The sequence below is a fragment of the Tamandua tetradactyla genome, chromosome 8 (assembly GCF_023851605.1).
Source record: "Tamandua tetradactyla isolate mTamTet1 chromosome 8, mTamTet1.pri, whole genome shotgun sequence".
NCBI lineage: Eukaryota > Metazoa > Chordata > Mammalia > Pilosa > Myrmecophagidae > Tamandua > Tamandua tetradactyla.
This window is the reverse complement of record NC_135334.1, coordinates 112,183,414-112,201,478: the sequence shown is the minus strand read 5'-3', so window position 1 is coordinate 112,201,478 and position 18,065 is coordinate 112,183,414. Positions and strand designations below refer to the sequence as shown.

The following is an 18,065-nucleotide window of genomic DNA, read 5'->3' as shown; positions in this document are numbered from 1 at the left end:
TCAACATTCTTTTCTGATAAAAATACTTCAAAACATAGGAATCAAAGGAATCCTCAATATGATAAAGGGCATAAACCCATAGCCAACATTGTACCCAATGGAGAGAGATGAAACTTTCCCCCTAAGATCAGGAACTAGACAAGGATGTCCTCTGTCAGCACTATTATTCAACATTGTACTAGAAGTTTGAGCTAGAGTAATCAGGCAGAACAAAGAAATAAAAGGCATCCAAATTGGAAAGGAAGAAGTAAAACTTTCATTACTTGCAGATGACATGATACTACACTTGGAAAATTCTTAGAAATACACAACAAAATTACTTGAGCTAGTAAACAAATTCAGCAAGGTGGTGGGATATAAAATTAATGTGCAAAAATCAGTAATGTTTCTATACATGAGCAATGACCTAAATGAGGAATCAATTAAAGAAAAGATTTAATTTAAAACGGTGACTAAAAGAATCAAGTATCTAGGAAGGAACCTAACTAGGGATGTAAAGGACCTGCACACAGAAAACTACATAATATTGCCAAAAAAAAAATCAAAGGAGATTTAAAATAGGTAGAAAGACACTCCCTGCTCATGGATAGGAAGGTTGAATATGGTTAAGATGTGAATTTTACCCAAATTTATCTACAGATTCAACACACTGCCAATCAAAATCCCAACAACCTACTTTGAAGACTTGGAAAAACTAGTTACCAAATTCATCTGGAAGAGAAAGAGACCCTGAATAGCTCAAAGCATCCTAAAAAAAAAAGAACAAAGTGGGAGGATTAACACTTGCTGATCTGAGAACTTATAAAGTCACAGTGGTCAAAACCACTGGTGCTGGCACAAAGACAGAAGTATTGACCAATGGAATCGAATCGAGAGCACAGAAACAGACCGCCAAATCTATAGTCAACTAATCTTAGACAAGGCCCCCTGAATCCACTGAACTTGAGACAAAACAGTCTTTTCAATAAATGGGCATAAAATAACTGGATATCAATAGCCAAAGAAGTGAAAGAGGACCCTGACCTTACACCCTATACAAAAATTAGCTCAGAGTGGATCAAACACCTAAATATAAGAACCATACCATACCCTAATAATGTGTCAAACATTAGAAACACCCAAATCAATAGGCCAAGCCCTTGATCTTGAGACTTGCTCTCATGAAGCATATGTATGTAGCAGAGAAGCTTAGCGTACTTACAGATGTACCTAAGAGTCACCTCCAGAGGACCTCTTTCATTGTTCACCTCCAGAGGACCTTTTCTGTTACTCTGTTCCAGTTGGCTAGCTGCCAGAATGCAATATACCAGGAATAGAATGGCTTTTAAAAAGGGGTATTTAATAAGTTGCTAGTTTACAGTTCTAAGGCTGAGAAAATGTCCCAATTAAAACAAGTCTATAGAAATGTCCAATCAAAAGCATCCATCCAGGGAAAGATACCTTGGCTCAAGAAGGCCTGAAGTTCAGGGTTCTCTCTCATCTGGAAGGGCAATGGCGAACATGGTGTCATCTGCTAGCTTTCTCTCCTGACTTCCTGTTTCATGAAGCTCCCTAGGAGGCGTTTTCCTTCTTCATCACCAAAGGTTGCTGGCTAATGGACTCTCTGCTTCTCGTGGCTATGTCCTTCTTCTCTACTCTCTCCAAATCTCTCATTCTCCAAAATGTTTCCTCTTTTACAGGACTCCAGTAAACCAATCAAGATCCACCCCAATGGGTGGAGACACATCTCCCCTAATACTGCTTAACAACCACTCCTGATTGGGAGACATCTCCAGGGAGATGATTTAATTACAGATTCAAACATACAGTATTGAATAGGGATTATTCTACCACTTTATGAAATGGGATTTTGATTAAAACATGGCTTTTCTAGGGTCCATACATCATTTCAAACCAGCACACTCTCTTTCAGTCCAGTTTTGCAAGTGAAATAATTGCCCTACCCCCTAGGTGGGACATGACATCCAGGTGTCAACGTCTCCCTAGTGGCATGGGAGATGACTCCAAGGGATAAGGCTGGCTCTGACACCATGGGATCAATAATGCCATTCTGCCCAAAAGGGGGAAAAGAAGTGTAACAAATAAGGTATCAGTGGCTGAGAGAGTTCAAATAGAGTCAAGAGGCTACTCTGGAGGTCACTCTTACGCAAACTTCAGTTAGACCTATCATAACTTGCCAAACCCCAACCAAAACCATTCCCCTTAATCCTAAAGAGCACCCTAGGCAATACATTAGAGTCCACAAAGGTTCCATGCACTAGGGTAACTTTTCAAAAACCTACAACCTCCAGAAGGGTCCCTGGACGAGGTAAGTCCTAAAACCTAGAGGGGCCAGCCTTTCCAGAACATCAGCTAGTTCCTTATCTTGACACCTTATTACTGAAAGACCTTCTAACATGAAAAAAATAGAAAGGGCATAGCCCAAGTACCCCTAAAGAGTGGGAAATAACCAAAGATGATGATGGAGTTATACAGAGAGGTAGGGTTTATTTAACAAATGAGTATGACTGCTGAATCATTATACTGATATTTTTTTTTAGTCTCCAGTATTTTAGAGCAGCTAGAAGTAAATCGAAAATTATGAAATTGTAACCCATGCCAAACTCTGAAATCTGTTCTATAACAAACTGTGGCACTGTGCTTTGAAATTTATTGCTTTTTTATATATATTGTTATTTTTCACAAAAAAGAAAAAAAAAGGCAATTGTGATGATAAAAAAACATTTATTCCTTCTAGCCTCCTGTATTCTGGAGCAGCTAGATGGAAAAATCTGAGAGGATCATATGGTAACCCATGACAAACTTTGCAATCTGTCCTGTAACTACTTGTTGAACAGTGCTTTGAAAACTATTGCTTTTTTCTTTTTATGCTTTGTATATATGCTATCATCAAATAAAAAAAGTTAAAAAAAATAAAAAAAACAAAAGGTTCTATATCATACATAGGAGCCATGATGATATGCATGCTGAAGCAGAGCATGTCTGTGTTACCTTCCATAGCACTGTTCAGTCAAGGAACTCCAAATTCTGAATTTTAGAGCTGGAGAACTGAAACTCTGTATGGTTATGAGTTTTGAATAAATTCATGCACTAACAGGTGAGCAATGCCAGAGGGTCCTTTCCTTAGAAGCACATGCTAAATGCTAGACAAACAAACAAAATAATAATAATCTCTTTGCTCCCACCTCTACTTTAATTGACCTGTATAATGTTTTACTATTCACAAAATCATCCATCATACATTTATCATATGCTCCTCACAGCACATTAAGGAGGCTGGTGAGGCACAAATTAACCTCATGTTTTAGTTCATGGAACAGAAGCTCTAAAAGTTGGAACTAATTCATAATCCCTGAATTAGTAAGAGATGGAAGTAAGTCCAGGGACCCTAAATTCATGTTTTTTTAATATACCCTGGCTTGCAAAAGGCCACAGCAATCTCACAAGTAGTGGAGACAACCAAATCAACAGGCTGATCCTCAATCTTGGGATTTGCTACTATGAAACTTATTTCTTCAAAGGGTAGGCTAAGCCTACTTAAAACTAGGCCCAAGAGTCACCCGCAGAAAACTGCTTTTGTTGCTCAGATGTGGCTTCTCTCTCTAAGTCAACTTGGCAGGTGAACTCACTGCCCTCCTCCCCGTACATGGAACATGACTCCTAGGGATGTAAATCACCCTGGCAACATGGGACAGAACTTCCAGGATGAGACAGAAGGGATTGCGAAAGCCTTCTTGACCCAAAGGGAGAAGAGAGAAATGAGACCAAACAAAGTTTCAGTGGCCAAGAGATTTCAAACAGATTAGAGAGGTTATCCTGGAGGTTATTCTTACGTAGATATCCCTTTTTAGCTTACGGTGTATTGGAGTGGCTGGAGGAAGTACCTAAAACTGGTGAGCTGTATTCTAGTAGGCTTGATTCTTGAAGACAACTGTATAAAGATATAACTTTTACAATGTGACTAGATGATTGTGAAAACCTTGTATCTGGTACTCCTTTAATCCAGGGTATGGATAGATGAGTGACAAAATATAATTAAAGTATAGGGGGGATAAGGGGTAAAATAAATTGGGTAGATGGAAACACTAGTGGTCAATAAGAGGGAGGGGTAAGGAGTATGGGATGTAAGAGTTTTTTCTTTTCTCTTTTTCCTTCTTCTGGAGTGATGCAAATGTTCAAAAAATGAACATGGTGATAAATACACTACTGTGAACTATGGATTGTAAACCATGTATGGAATGCATATGCATGAAGACTGGTCAATAAAAATAAAAAATAAAAAAGAGACCACAGCAAATGAGAAACAGGGGTGCTGCTAAGACCCATAAGTAGGCTGTATAACTGTTACTCTATATCTACAAAATGCTAAGTGTTAAAGAAATGGAACTTTTGTTGGGATGGACACTAAATGTGGGCATTAAGGGGCACTTTATTGACTAATTGTAAAAATTGTGGGTAGGGTGGTGTAGTACTGGCTCAGTGGCAGAATTCTTGACCAGATGCCAGAGACCCAGCTTCAATTCCCAGAGCCTGCTCATGCCCCCCGAAGAAGAATTGTGGGTAGTAAAACTAAATTGTCATTTTTTGACTATATATTAGTTTGCCTGTAGGGTAGTACAGCAATGTATCATTCATTTTGCCTGCTTTTCCCAATTTGTCCTTCTGCCCTGCCCCCATCTTCAGAAGAAAAAGCCCTATAAAAACTACATGACTGTCCACCCCCTCCCTGCCTCAGCACAGCTAAACTGGAAGAGAAATGACCATTTAACTTAAGGATAACTAATTAACAGTCAGACGAAGTAGGTTGGGTTTTCTCTTAATACTGCAGTAAGGCAACAGTGAACCCTAGAGCAGAAAATCCTCTAGGTCTGTGGCCAGAGCTGATGTTAGGGCCAGCAGAAATGACAAGGGGTAAGGAGAGAATACAAGTAAACAAAGGAGCTACTCTGCAGGGAGGAAAATGAAGCAGAAAGGAGAAAGAGACAAAGAACAAAGGAGATTGACAGAACAGCTCTAGTCCTAACCCCAATTCCCACTCTAATCTCATCCAGGCACAAAGATACTTCCTTCGATTAGGGCCTGTGAAATGCACTCATATCCTTTCTATACCTGCCTGTGTTATATCAATTAGTCTGAGTGGATTTCTATTTCTTACAATCAGGTTCTAACACAATAAGAAACAGGAGACATGTTATAATAGAGAACAATTGAAAGAGCAGGAGATAGTTATAAAGAAACTAAATGCCTTTCAGACTGCACCAAAAGAGGGGAGTATGAATGAATGAATGAGTACAAATTCAAAACTGAAAAGGTCCCAAATTATGATTGCCTTAAAATACACCATCTACTTTCATCATATTCATGCTCTTTTTAGAACCAACGGATAAATGTTGGGGAAACCCTCTTCTTACAAAATAAGGTACAATGCTGGAAAAGGACTTATGAGTGATTTAGTAAGCACTTCCCATCTTGTGAACTATGGTTCAAAATTCCCTTGTAAGTAACATTTGCTCCATAACATATAGCAGGATTGTCATACTGTTTGCTGTATACATACATGAGCGATATTTTTTCCATGTTTTGGTCTTAGAAAATGACTGGCTAGAACTCATGAACCCTTGGTCATTCCTTAAATAGTAAGGATCCTGGCCATAATAACTAAAACTTATAATTAAGTTTATAATCATATAAACTTCATTATATAAGCTTATAATTATGATGTCCATTCTCCAATATGTTACCAATCACCTTACTGTTGTGAATAACTTTACACCTTGTTATCAATCACCTTACTGTAGTAAACAACTTTCAGGTCAGATGGAGATACAACTTTGAAGGAGATTACTTCCTTCTTCCTAGATGTCAGCCCTATCACTCAAAGTGAGGGATGGGGGGTGGGGGTGGGGGGCTGGCAGGGAGAGAAAAAACTGTCTATAAAGCTTGTTTTAAAAGAAAGTGGAAAAGACCCTAGTTAGTAAAGCAGGATTTACCACAAAAAGTCTGTTTATTTTGAGGAATGTATCAAGACAATACATTTGAGCCCACACACTGCTTTTCCAGATAGCAGCATTCGAAGGCATTCTCCTATCTCATCATGTACATAGCACACAAGTCTGAAGCTGAAAAGAGGGCCGCTGTCAAAAAGCACTTCTACAGCCTGTCACTTGCCTAGTCAAATCTCTCCAGGGGTTCTTCTGTCGCAGTCCTGATAGCACAGTTTACTCTCTCCAAAGCTCTTCCTGTTGCATTCTTTTTCTTCATGGAAGGCTCAAACAGATCACACAGGACCAGTGAGTCTGTTTTAAATCAAAGAGAGCAGCCTTGAATAATTAGATTAAAACAAATCTTTAGAACAGATGTGCATGGGAGAATTTTATTTCAGTGCAAGCCTACCAGGGTGATCTAAGAAGGGAGCAGAGAGAGGTGGCTAAGAACACAAACTCTGCAGCTAGACAGCTTTGGTCAAACCCTGGCTCTATCATTTACTAGCTGTGTGACCTTGGGAAAAGTATTTAATGGTTCTATGTTTAATTTCCCATATCTGAAAAATGGGAGTGATAATAGTATCTAGCCCTATGGGGTTATTATAAGGATTAAATGGAATTATGGCACACAACACTCTTCTAACAGTGTCTGGCACACTGTAAGCCCTCAGTCAGTTTTAGTTATTATGGCCAGGATCCTTACTATTTAAGGAATGACCAAGGGTTCATGAGTTCTAGCCAGTCATTTTCTAAGACCAAAACATGGAAGAAATATTGCTTATGTATGTATACAGCAAACAGTATGACAATCCTGCTATATGTTATGGAGCAAAGAAAAATCAAGTACAGATGCTGCCACTCAGAAGTTCACAGGCTGTTGGTATGATACAGCATGTACATAATTTTAAAACAGAAAAGAAAGTGGTAAGACCAAAAATGAACTATAAAAACTGGAAGATCAGAGAAGGATTCATGGAAGAAAAGGCAACTAAGTTGAACTTTGAAAGAAAGGCAGAACTTAAACAGGTAAAAAGGAAGTAGCTAGGTGAGCTTCCATAACAGCAGAGCACTAGAGCGGATAGCAACAGAAACTGCTGCTGAAGGGGCAGCACGGACACTGACCATCAGTGTTCCACTGTATTCTGAATGCTGTTTCTAAGAGGCCTAAAAGGGGGCTGACACAGTTCCCTGTCCTTTACTTACTAGCATGCCTTTCTCATGCAACTAAAAGATTTTACTTCTAACACAAAAGCCTGAAGTCCTGGTCCAGCAAAAGTCTTAATATTCAGTAAGTGAATTCTATCATAATTTTGGAGTACTTATAGCACCTAGTATTTGATAAGTAGATTCTAGTATACTTTTATTTATTATTATTACAGAAAACCAGTTCTTTTATTTTCCCATTCATTATTGTGACATAGAATCAGCATTTGTCATCTGACTCAGTTCAGAAAGAACCTAAAGACCAAAAAGGAGGCAGGAAGGCATGATTATCAACTCTTCTTGGTATTATAATCTGTCTCAGTCATCAAGTTGTCTCCAGAAGCAGGTAACAGTCTCTGCCTCCAACACACTGCCAACCTCTCTCCTCTCCTCCCAGCATGAGAGTGGAGGCAGCAGCACGAAGGAACCAGATTCATGTTCTCCTTCAGTGTGAACAACAGCACATTCACAGGTAGATTTTACTTACTTGGTAAGGAACTTCATTGCTGCAAGCTCTATGCTACAAATGTCGACATAACTTACAGCAACTAGAACTTTCACTGCATTACCTGTCAGCTTCTATTAAGAAGTGTTTCAGAAAAACAGATGGCTACACTGGTCAGAGGGTAAGCAAAATGACTCCTTAGATGAGGTATAGGGAGAAGGGGCTTGGGATTACTTAGAACTCCACAGAGGCTAAGTGGTCAGGAGCAGAAGAGAACAAAAAGTAAGAATCTCTGAAAGGAGTCACATCCATATAAAAGGCTCAAGACAAGATGGCCAGTTCCTCTAACTCAGTTTGGTAATTTCATGGGATGAAGCTTTCTCATTCCAAACACCACTAGAGGAGATCTGGTTTGAGTAATGACAAACAGTGCTACTCATTTATTTAAACTAAAGTTGATATGTTCTGAGGAAAAGAAAAGAAACAAGACAGAAAAACCAAGAGAAGACATTTCTATTACTGAGGTAGCCCTGCCTAAGTGAACTGCCCCTAGAACTATAGATTTAACATTACTTGGTTCTTAGCAAAAATTACTATGCTTAGGACTATTTCATATTGTCATCTGGGAGCCATAAAGCTCAGTCAAGTTGTTCTTTGGGCCTGGATTTGAAGATGACTGAAAGGGTCTAGGCATAGATTCTAACATTTCCAAGTAGTCTCTGCCAAGTTTTTTAGGTTACAGAGCTACAGAGAAAATGAAAGAAATGGATTTGTATGAAGTCTGTCAGTGCTGTCTTTGAGGGGAAACAGGCTCTGAAGATCATATGCAGACTTTCTCTTTCATGTGTATAAATAACACCTCACTATTTTTAAAGGACTCATATACATTTGCTCATTTAATCCCTCCAAAATTCCATCATTTTATTATCCTCATTTTGTGGAGAACAGCGGGGTCACAAATAACTATTGAAGGCAATGGACTTGTACAAGGTGACAGATTGAGAATGTGATAAACTGAACCTAAGGTTTTTCTATTCCAAACAGGGTTCTCTCCACTATGGGGACAATGGGGTTTGCATAGTTATTTATTGATTCAAAAACCAACTGAGTGCCTACTATGTTCTAGGCACAGAGAATATACTGGTGTGAACGAGACAAAGTTTTTACCCTTGTGACACTTATTATCTGGTAGGGAAGAAAATAAATTAACAAACACACTGTACACTTTTGTGTAGTGATAAGTACTATGCAAAAAATTTAAATAGGGTAAGGAATTAAGGTCTAAAGAGGTAATATTTCAACAAAGGCCTGAATGAAGTGAGTGAGCGAACATGTAACGATCTGGGAATAAGCTTCTCAGCAGAAGGAAACACAAGCACCAAGGCCCTGAGGTAGGAAGGAACTTCATGTGTGGCAGAAGTGACCAATGGAGTGACTGACAGGCATAAGAATAGATGGATAGGTGGCAGCAGAATCTTATATGACTTTACAGACTCTCCTACCTCCAGATTATTCTGACACAGATTACAGAATCATATAACTCATACTGAAATGTTTTGAGTAGAGAAGTACATGATCTTTTCTATAACCTAAAAAATCACTCTGGCTCATAAGTGAAAAATGGAATGGGATAGAGCTAAAATGAGTAAGAGTAGCAGCAAGGAGAAGGTAGTAGGATTCTTAGAGGGAAATTATGTGGCTTAGACCAGGATGATGGGGTGAGGTGGTCCCTGAATTTGAGATATACTTGAGGGTAAATCTGACAGGATTTGCTTATTAACTGGATAAGGGATGTGAAGAAAGAGATACTGAGGATGACTCCTAGGTTACTGGCCTGAGACAAGATGGCATTTACTGAGAAGTCAGCGGTAGAAACATGTTGGCTAGAAAGGAGAAAACAAGACACATGTTTTGAAACAAAAGTAGCTATAAGAGTATAAGCATGGAATGTAGAATAGGGAAGGCCTTACTTAACATCCTTACTCTTGCCACTTATAGTTCTAGCTGGGTGGCCCTTGGAAAAATCTCTTGCCTTCATTCTATTTCTTCATCTACAAATATAAGGAAAAGAAAAACTACATTTCAGAATTGTTAGAATAATGAATGAGATACCCGTGTAAATTGTAAGGGTGTTTTAATTTTCTTCTTTCTTTTGTTATTTCTGGTAAATGCTTGTTTAAATGACTCATATTTGAACCTCAGTTTAGAAATACTATTGTTTAACAAATATCATTATGTCTCATAAAACACAGGTATCATTGCAAAATATCACTAAAAATACCAGTCTTAATTATATCATCCAGTCCTATTTTACCTTAGTGCATTATATTTTTGAAAAGTATAGAATATCTTTTATTTGCATTTCTTACATATGAATATGAACATATATTGTCTCACTTGATCATTAATACCTTAATACTGACAGAGTAGATGCTATTGTCCCTAGATGACTGATGAGAAATTTGCAGAAGAGAGGGTGTTTTGGTCTAGTTGCCCTGCCTTGGCCTTTAAGTCAGAATACTGTAAAACTGGTACATAATCCATTTGGCATTATGACCTAATCCCATCAGTGAAATTTCTGACACACAAAATGCTGAGCCCTTCCATGATCATCAGTACAAAAATAATGCTATTTTTAGAAACAGTACTTCATTTACCACATATATATATAATTTTCTTGGCCCCTCCCAACATTTGATAAGCATTTGATAACTACTAGATGTGCAGAGACACTTTCATAGACAAAAGGATAATTCACCATAATACTGACTTATGCTTAAAAAATGCCATTGTTCTGCACTATTTTGCATTTAGAATTTTGCCTAGTCATTGACTCATTCATTCATTCAAGCAGTGTTTGACTCATTCATTCATTCAAGATCTCTTAGCACTGCCTAGTCTATGCTAGGCAATGTGGTGGGTGCTGGGTCACAGCAAATGATGTCATTGTTAAGAAACAAAAGAAAATATATTACAAAGATGAAAAGAATGCAAAATTTGTGATAGATATCTTATTTTTTTAATGGAATGATGAACATCCAAGTTTGATTTTTCTCATGTCAATTAAAAAAATTCTCCAAGGGGCCCTTTCTAAGCCTCGTTTTCCAAATAATGCGTATCAGCTTCATTATCTACACCCTTGATAACCACACTTCAAATTGCATTGGGAATAAATTATATCAATATAATAGAGAAATGGTTTGGAAGTTCTGTTATTTTAAGTAAATTAAAATAAGGAGGAGATTTCAAACTAAGAAGATGTGGATTCTTTATTATCTTACATTTTTTATACCTTCTTTCTGAATGACAAATCATCAGCAATGGGTCCCAATATCTAGGGTATAACGTGCAACATTCCCCAATGTATATTTTGAAGAAGGCTGTTTCTAAAGGATATGTATGCATTATGAGTTAGAAGAGTTTTTTGGTCAATAACTTCAGGAATTCTGGGTTAGACAGGTTTCATTATCACAGGGCTGCTCAGAGTCTTTGTTATACTGTGGTACTTGCAGAACTCCAAAAGTAAGTAAAATGTGCAACATTTGCCAAACTTATGGGACCATAAAACCCTACAAAAGCAAGTAAACAATTAAATAGCTAGTGTTTAAGCCTAATATACCTGGGAAACTATGCATTGGGAGATTCTCATTTATAACTGCACATTACATACATCGATTTCAGTGGTTGCCAATTCTTATAAAAATTTTTTTATTGTGAAATGTATATACATAAAAAGCAATAAATTTTGAATTATATTGTAAACAAATAGTTAGAGAACAAATTTCAGAGTTTGGTATGGGTTACAGTTCCATGATTTCAGGTTTTCCTTCTAGCCGTTCCAAGACACTGGAGACTAAAAGAAATATCAATATAATGATTTAGCAATCATACTCGTTTGTTAAATCTTATCTTCTCTGTTACAACTCCTCTTTCTCCTCTGATCCTTCTCCTATCTTTAGGGGTATTTGGACTATGCCCAATCTAACTTTTTCATGGGAAAGGGGTGTTGACAATATGGAGTAGGGGAATGGAACTAGTTGATTTTCTTGGAGAGATTGGCCCCTCTGGATTTCAGGACTTAACTGGCCTAGAAACTATCTGGAGGTTGTGGGTTTCTGGAAAGTAATCTTACGGTGTGAAACTTTTGTAAAATCTCAGACACAGCCCTAGGTGCTCTTTAGGATTAACAGGAATGATACTGGTTGGGGTTTGGCAAACGATGGTAATTAGCAGTATCTGGCTGAAGCTTGCATAAGAGTAGCCCCAACCCTGGCACGATGGGATCAACAATGTCATCCTGACCAAAAGAGGGAAAGGAAGAGTAACTAATAATGTATCAGTGGCTGAGAGAGTTCAAATAGAGTCGAGAGGAAACTCTGGGGGTCACTCTTATGCAAGCTTCAGTTAGACACCGGTCTCTACCATAACTTGCCAAACCCTAACCAAAACCATTCCCAACAATCCTAAAAAACACTGAGGGTATAATATAAGATTCTACAAAGGTTCCATGCATTAGGGTAACTTTTCAGAAACCTACAACCTCTAGATGGGTCTCTGGATGAGCTAAGTCCTGAAATGCAAAGAGGACAGCCTCTCCAGAACATCAACTAGTTCTTTCCCCTATCCCATATTATCGACAACCCTTCTAACATGAAAAAGTTAGAATGGGCATAACTCAAATACCCCTAAATAATGATAGAAAGATTAAAGGTGATGGTGGAGTTATACCAAGAAGGTTGGGTTTAACACATGAGTATGACTGCTGAATCATTATATTGATATTTCTTTCAGTCTCCAGTATCTTGGAACAGCAGTTAGAAGTAAAAACCTAAAAATATGGAATTGTAACCCATACCAAACTCTGAAATTTGTTCTACAACCAACTGTTGCCATATGCTTTGAAAACTGTTGTTTTTTGTATACATGTTATTTTTCACCAAAAAAAAAAAGTCGATTGTGATGATAAAAAGGAAAAAGAAAAAAAAAAAAGAGTAGTTTCCAGAATAGCCTCTCAACTCTGTGTGGACTCTTAGCCACTGATATCTCATTTTATTACATTTCTTCTTCCCCTTTTGGCCAGGAAGATATTGTTGATTCCATGGTGCTAGGGCCAGGCTCATCCCTGGGGGTCATGTCCCATGTCGCCAGGGAGACTTTCACCCCTGGATGTCATGTCCCACATAGGGGGGAACAGTAATGATTTTCCTTGCAGAATTGGGCTTAGAAAGAGGACTGCCAATTCTTTAAGCTTGCAAAACCTGGGGCAGACAGGGCAGTATGACAGTGGCTCAGTGGCAGAATTCTTGACTGCCATGCCAGAGACCCGGGTTCGATTTCTGGTGCTTGTCCATGTTTAACAAAAAAAAAAGAGTGGAGCAGACAGCACAGATGCACATACCTGAAATGAGGAGAGAGTATTTACTGTGTATAGTAAGCACCATGAATGCAAGGACTTTACCTGGTTTGCTTCCTACTGGGGCGCTCCAACAGCTAGCAGTGCCTGGTACACAGTAGACATTCAATAAAATTTGTTAAACAAATGGATAAGGAAGTGAATCTTGCAGAAATGACAGGAGGCTCATGGAGAGTTCAAAAAACATGGCCACACTACTTTTCTGTCTCCAGTAATTTCAATTTCCATATTTAGACCTCTAGATAGTGTTTATTTTCTTAGAACAAAAGACTAAAATTACGCCAACAATCCTTTGCATCATGACCCTGTACTAATCTATTAAGACAGAGCGTATACTATTCTTTGATTAACAGCACATTAATGAGATCTCCTTGAAATAAACCCATCTCTATTCTGTAGGCAAAATTACATTTTTAGTATAATTATTGTGTCAGTAGAGCTCCCAGATTTTGATATTAATTTGTCCAACCTCTGGAAAATCGAGGAGAAGCTCATAGTTTTAAGTAGTGATTTGTCAACCTACACTGCTCTCTTATGCTATCATCTGCATATTTCCTCATCAGCTGAAAAGACTGGGCAAATTTTATTTTCCTTAATAGGTATTAAGGGAAGGACCACTTTAAAATGTTTTAAAATGCCGTATTACCTACATTCTGCCACCCCTACTTGAGATTCTAGAATGTAAGCTCTTTGAGGGCTGGGACCCTGAAAGTTCTGTTCACCTACATATCCCCTACACCAAGTCAATGCCTGGAAGAAAACAGGTGGTCTGCAAATGCTGCTGAATGAATGCTATGTCTCCCATCCCACTGAGAAACACTATATTAAAGTAAAATCAATCTCTCACACACAAACATACCTCTGTAATAGAGAAGAATTTTTGCTATTTAACTTTTTTTTCCCACGATAAATATATCATGGAAGTTCAGTTAAAATAGATCATTAGAGAGGACACACTCTTTGCATTATGTAATATCACCAAATCACTTCCTTTTCCAAGCTTTTAACCTACTCTGAGCCACAGAAACAAGTTATGAAGGAACCATGACTCACACTTATTCACCTGATCTGGGACTGGGATATAGGGTTAATCTTAAATTATAAGCCTGACAGATCTGAAAGCACTATAGGACATTCTACAATATTGTTCATTTGGTAATTTTTATCTCGTAGCTTACCTTATTTTACTAGGAAAAAAAATACTGTTTTCCTTTTTATTGTAAATTGTTTATATATATACTTAAGTCTGATTTTGTTCTAGATTAGAACCATGATATCCCCATAAAATAGTATAGATTGTATTTTATAAAAATCAATCAGTAGAATAACAGTATTTAATATACTGATTTCCTAGCTTCAGTGATCTTAAAGGTACTGAACATCTTTATGAGGGGAACAGTAGCTCCTTCCTCCTAGGTTGTTGTGAGGATTAAATAAAATAGAGAATCTATGTGGAGTATTTAGCTACTATCATCATTATAATCTCTGAGGGGCTGACAAACTATAGCTGTAATGCTCAAATATCTAAAGAACAGTTCATAACCTTTGATTTTCTTTCTGATAAACCATTTTCCCGCATTCCATTCACAGAAGTAGAAACTTCATGACAGATTTGCTTTTTGAGTCCTGTTTTATTTCCAGGCATGAATTCTTCCAGCAGAGTTTAGCTGGCATTTCTGGAATGTTTCTGGCAGGCTGGTGTCATTTAAGGGGAATCATTCATCCGGCCCCCTGCATTTCTTTTCACAGCCTATGCAACAATCCTCTTTCCTCATGTGGTTCCTTAAAGAGGCTTGGCTGGCTGGGGACTCAACTCTTCATTTTAAGTTTGTCAAAAATTCCTAACCGGGGGAATGAGTGCCGAATGCCAGGGGCATGCTGGGCTGAAGCATCTGTACCTGGCCTTTTCATCTATGCAGCTTGTTGGTAATTGCAAAGTTTTCCTCCTGCAACAATTATCCCCCCGTATCTCCCACCCCACCCCCATCCCACCACCCAGTTAATTATCAGTTCTGCAATTAAACTGCTTGCTTCTCCTGCCGTTGCCATGACGACAATTGGCCTGCACCTGCCACTGGGTGAACAGTGACTCTTTCAGAAGAGGTAATGGCAGTTACTGGCTCCATAAAAGCTAGGGAGTAAACCAATGTTTACCTGTCTAGGGAGAGAAGTTCCTGTTAATTCCATTTCAGGCACTTTCCTGGTAATTCCCACCTCAACTTTCTTCTCAAACTGCTTGTCAGCATTGAGAAAAGAAAATGAAAAAAATTTTTCGATAAAATGCCAAACCCCTGTTGGTTTGTCACTGTCCCATCCATTAGCTTCATTTGCTCCCACCGAAGACATATATGAATCTTCCAACTACTGATAAAGGCATTATAGTATAGTGGTTGAAATCATAGAATTTTAAGCCTGATAGACTGGGGTTTTAACCCTGATTGAGTCACTTTTTAACTGTGTGCAACTTAGTCACCTGACCTCTTATAACATCAATTTGTTCATCTGCAAAAAGGATGTTAGAATAACTATCCCGCAGAGTGGTTTTAAAGTTTTGAGACAATATATGTAGGTCTGGCTCATAATTAATGTTCAGTATAAAGATATCACTCTTATTGCTGTTTAGCTGTTAATTCTGGACAGCCTTGAAAGTCATAGCAAAGTTGGCAGCTCAGTTCATTTTTACTGGTCCTAGTCTGAGTGACAATGCCTGTGTAGGTGGGATAAACTGCCCAACAGTACCTAGGACAAGAGCAGCAAGTAGAGGCAGCTGACAAATGCTTTTCTTCCTGCCTTTGCTGCAATTCTGTCAGCTACTCTCTCTCTGTACTATTTTTCTCATGGTAAATCGCACTTTCCTTTAAATAGAATTGATAGAATCAGAGGGTAAGGAGACGTACTCACTGAGGAAACAAAATGCTTTTCCATTTTACAAACGCACTGCAATCTACCAGGAACAATTTGGTAGTGGAACTAAGGAGTGAGGGGAATTAGGCATTTATATAAGAAAGTGTTTTTCTTCCCTGAAACTCCTGCTTATTTCTTTTATGAACCTGTAACCACTCATGTTCATGTGCTGAGTATAAACAAGCACAAGGCTCTTGGCCCCCACCATTTAGGGTAACTCAGTTTTATCTCAGTCTTTGTCTACCTTTTTGAAAGTTGTGAAGCTACCTTCTTGCAGCTCTAATTTTAAGGAAACCTGCACTCCTTGACTCTAAACTATATATATACACTATCTTTTGAAAGAAAAAAGAAACAAAAACACCATCTTGTGCTCTCAGCATCTGTTACAGATGCTTGCTGTGGGTCTCTGGATAAAGAGATGAATGCAGTTCAACCAGAGAGTGTACAAAGAAAAGGAAGGACCTTTGGAAGCTGTTGTTAGGAAAATAGAACTGTTGACTTCTTGCCTGCTTTTCACTGGGAAGAAACAAGTAGATACGTGAGCTCAGTAAGTTTGTCCTAAAATGAAAAAGATAGGACTAAAAATAATTTTGCTGTGACTGCCTACAGGGAAGGGGTGCATGATCAAAGACATCAAATTTAGTTAAAGGAAAATACAGATGGGGTTCTGTCATTTCCTAAAATCTATTATGCTTAACGCCAGTTGTGCCAGTTTTAAACTATTACGTACCCCAGAAAAGCCATGTTTTAATCTTGATCCAATCTTCTGGGGTCAGACCTATTCTGTAGGTTGGAAACCTTTGATTACATTATTTCCATAGAAACTAACCCACTAAATTGTGTTTCTGGCCTTTTGATTAGATGGAGATGTGACTCTGCCCATTCAAGTGGGTCTTAACTGGAGTCCTTTAAAAGGGAAAACATTTTGGAGAAACAGAGATGTAGACACCTACAGAAGAGCTGCTAAAGAGCTAATGCAGACAGACATTTGGAGATGCAGAAAGAAAACACCCCCAGGGAAGCTGTTTGAAACCAAAAGCAAAAGGATCAGCAGACCCCAGCCACATGCCTTCTCAGTTGACAGAGGTATTCTGGACCCATCTGTCTTTCTTGAGTCAAAATATTTTTCCCTAAATGCCTTAGGTTGGACAGTTTTATGGACTGAGAATTGTAAATGTGTAATGTAATACATTCCCTTTATAAAAGCCAACCTATTTCTAGTATACTACATTCCAGCAGCATTAACAAATGAACACACCAGTCCAAAATGGCTATGAAGACAAACAAGGGAGAAGAGAAGTAGGCACCAGTTAAATGCTTTTGGACTAGATTTAACTCAGGGACAAATCTGGCATTCTTTCACATCAACTTCATTCTTTGGCTAGATTTTAAGCAGAACATCTATAGCCTTAAATATATTCAGGAAAGGTTGGTGCTTTAGTATTTCTTTTTCCCACTAATTTAGAAGGAACTAGGTAATTACTTTCTAAACTTGATTTTAAGCTAGACGAAGGCAGGAGCGGTCAAATTTCCAACTACTGTATCTCAGTTCCTCACTTTCCATGTAAAAGAGGAAACCCCAAAAGGAGAATACTTTCAATATTTCACAGCATATTTGTCCCTTAAGTATAATAGGATGTGCTATTTTGATAGGTAAATTGAGGCATAAAGAAAGCAAACAATTTACCCACAACAAATCATGAGATGTAACTAGAGGAAAAACCGTTAAAATTCAGAAGCCTGTCCATTTCTTATACAGATAAGGAAATGTAGTCAAGGGGTAAAGTCCAACAGAACACAGTGTAAACTCTTTAATTCTCAACATGGCATAAAAGACCCTTTACAAGGTAGATTCAACCTCATCTCCTGCCACAGCCCAGTCACGGAGTTTCTCACGAGTCCCCACACAGCACATGTGCTTTCATTCCTCTAAACTTTTCTACTTCCTGATCTCTTTGCTTGGATTGCCTTCCTACCCTTTTCATCCGGAAAAATCTACTTCTACCTACCCTTAAAAGTTTTAAACACTGCACTACACTGACATTCTATAATAAATACATTGGATATAGAATAGGGTACAAATAACTCAGAACAGATAATCAGAAAAACATTTGTG

General features: G+C 38.2%; 1 protein-coding gene across 7 annotated transcripts in view; it reads right to left on the bottom strand.

Annotated features, from left to right (window-relative positions):
• Nucleotides 1-18,065, bottom strand: part of TRIM44 (tripartite motif containing 44) — a 197,300-nt gene that overhangs the window by 50,711 nt on the left and 128,524 nt on the right. Inside the window, exon 5 of one of the 7 annotated variants that reach the window (XM_077114424.1) lies at nt 5,923-6,296. The exons of the other annotated variants lie outside the window; for them this stretch is intronic. Within the exon in view, the coding sequence (XP_076970539.1) occupies nt 6,278-6,296 (19 nt within the window). The 3' untranslated portion in view covers nt 5,923-6,277. Of the gene's footprint in view, nt 1-5,922; nt 6,297-18,065 lie in introns of those variants that run through there. 7 annotated transcript variants of the gene reach the window in all.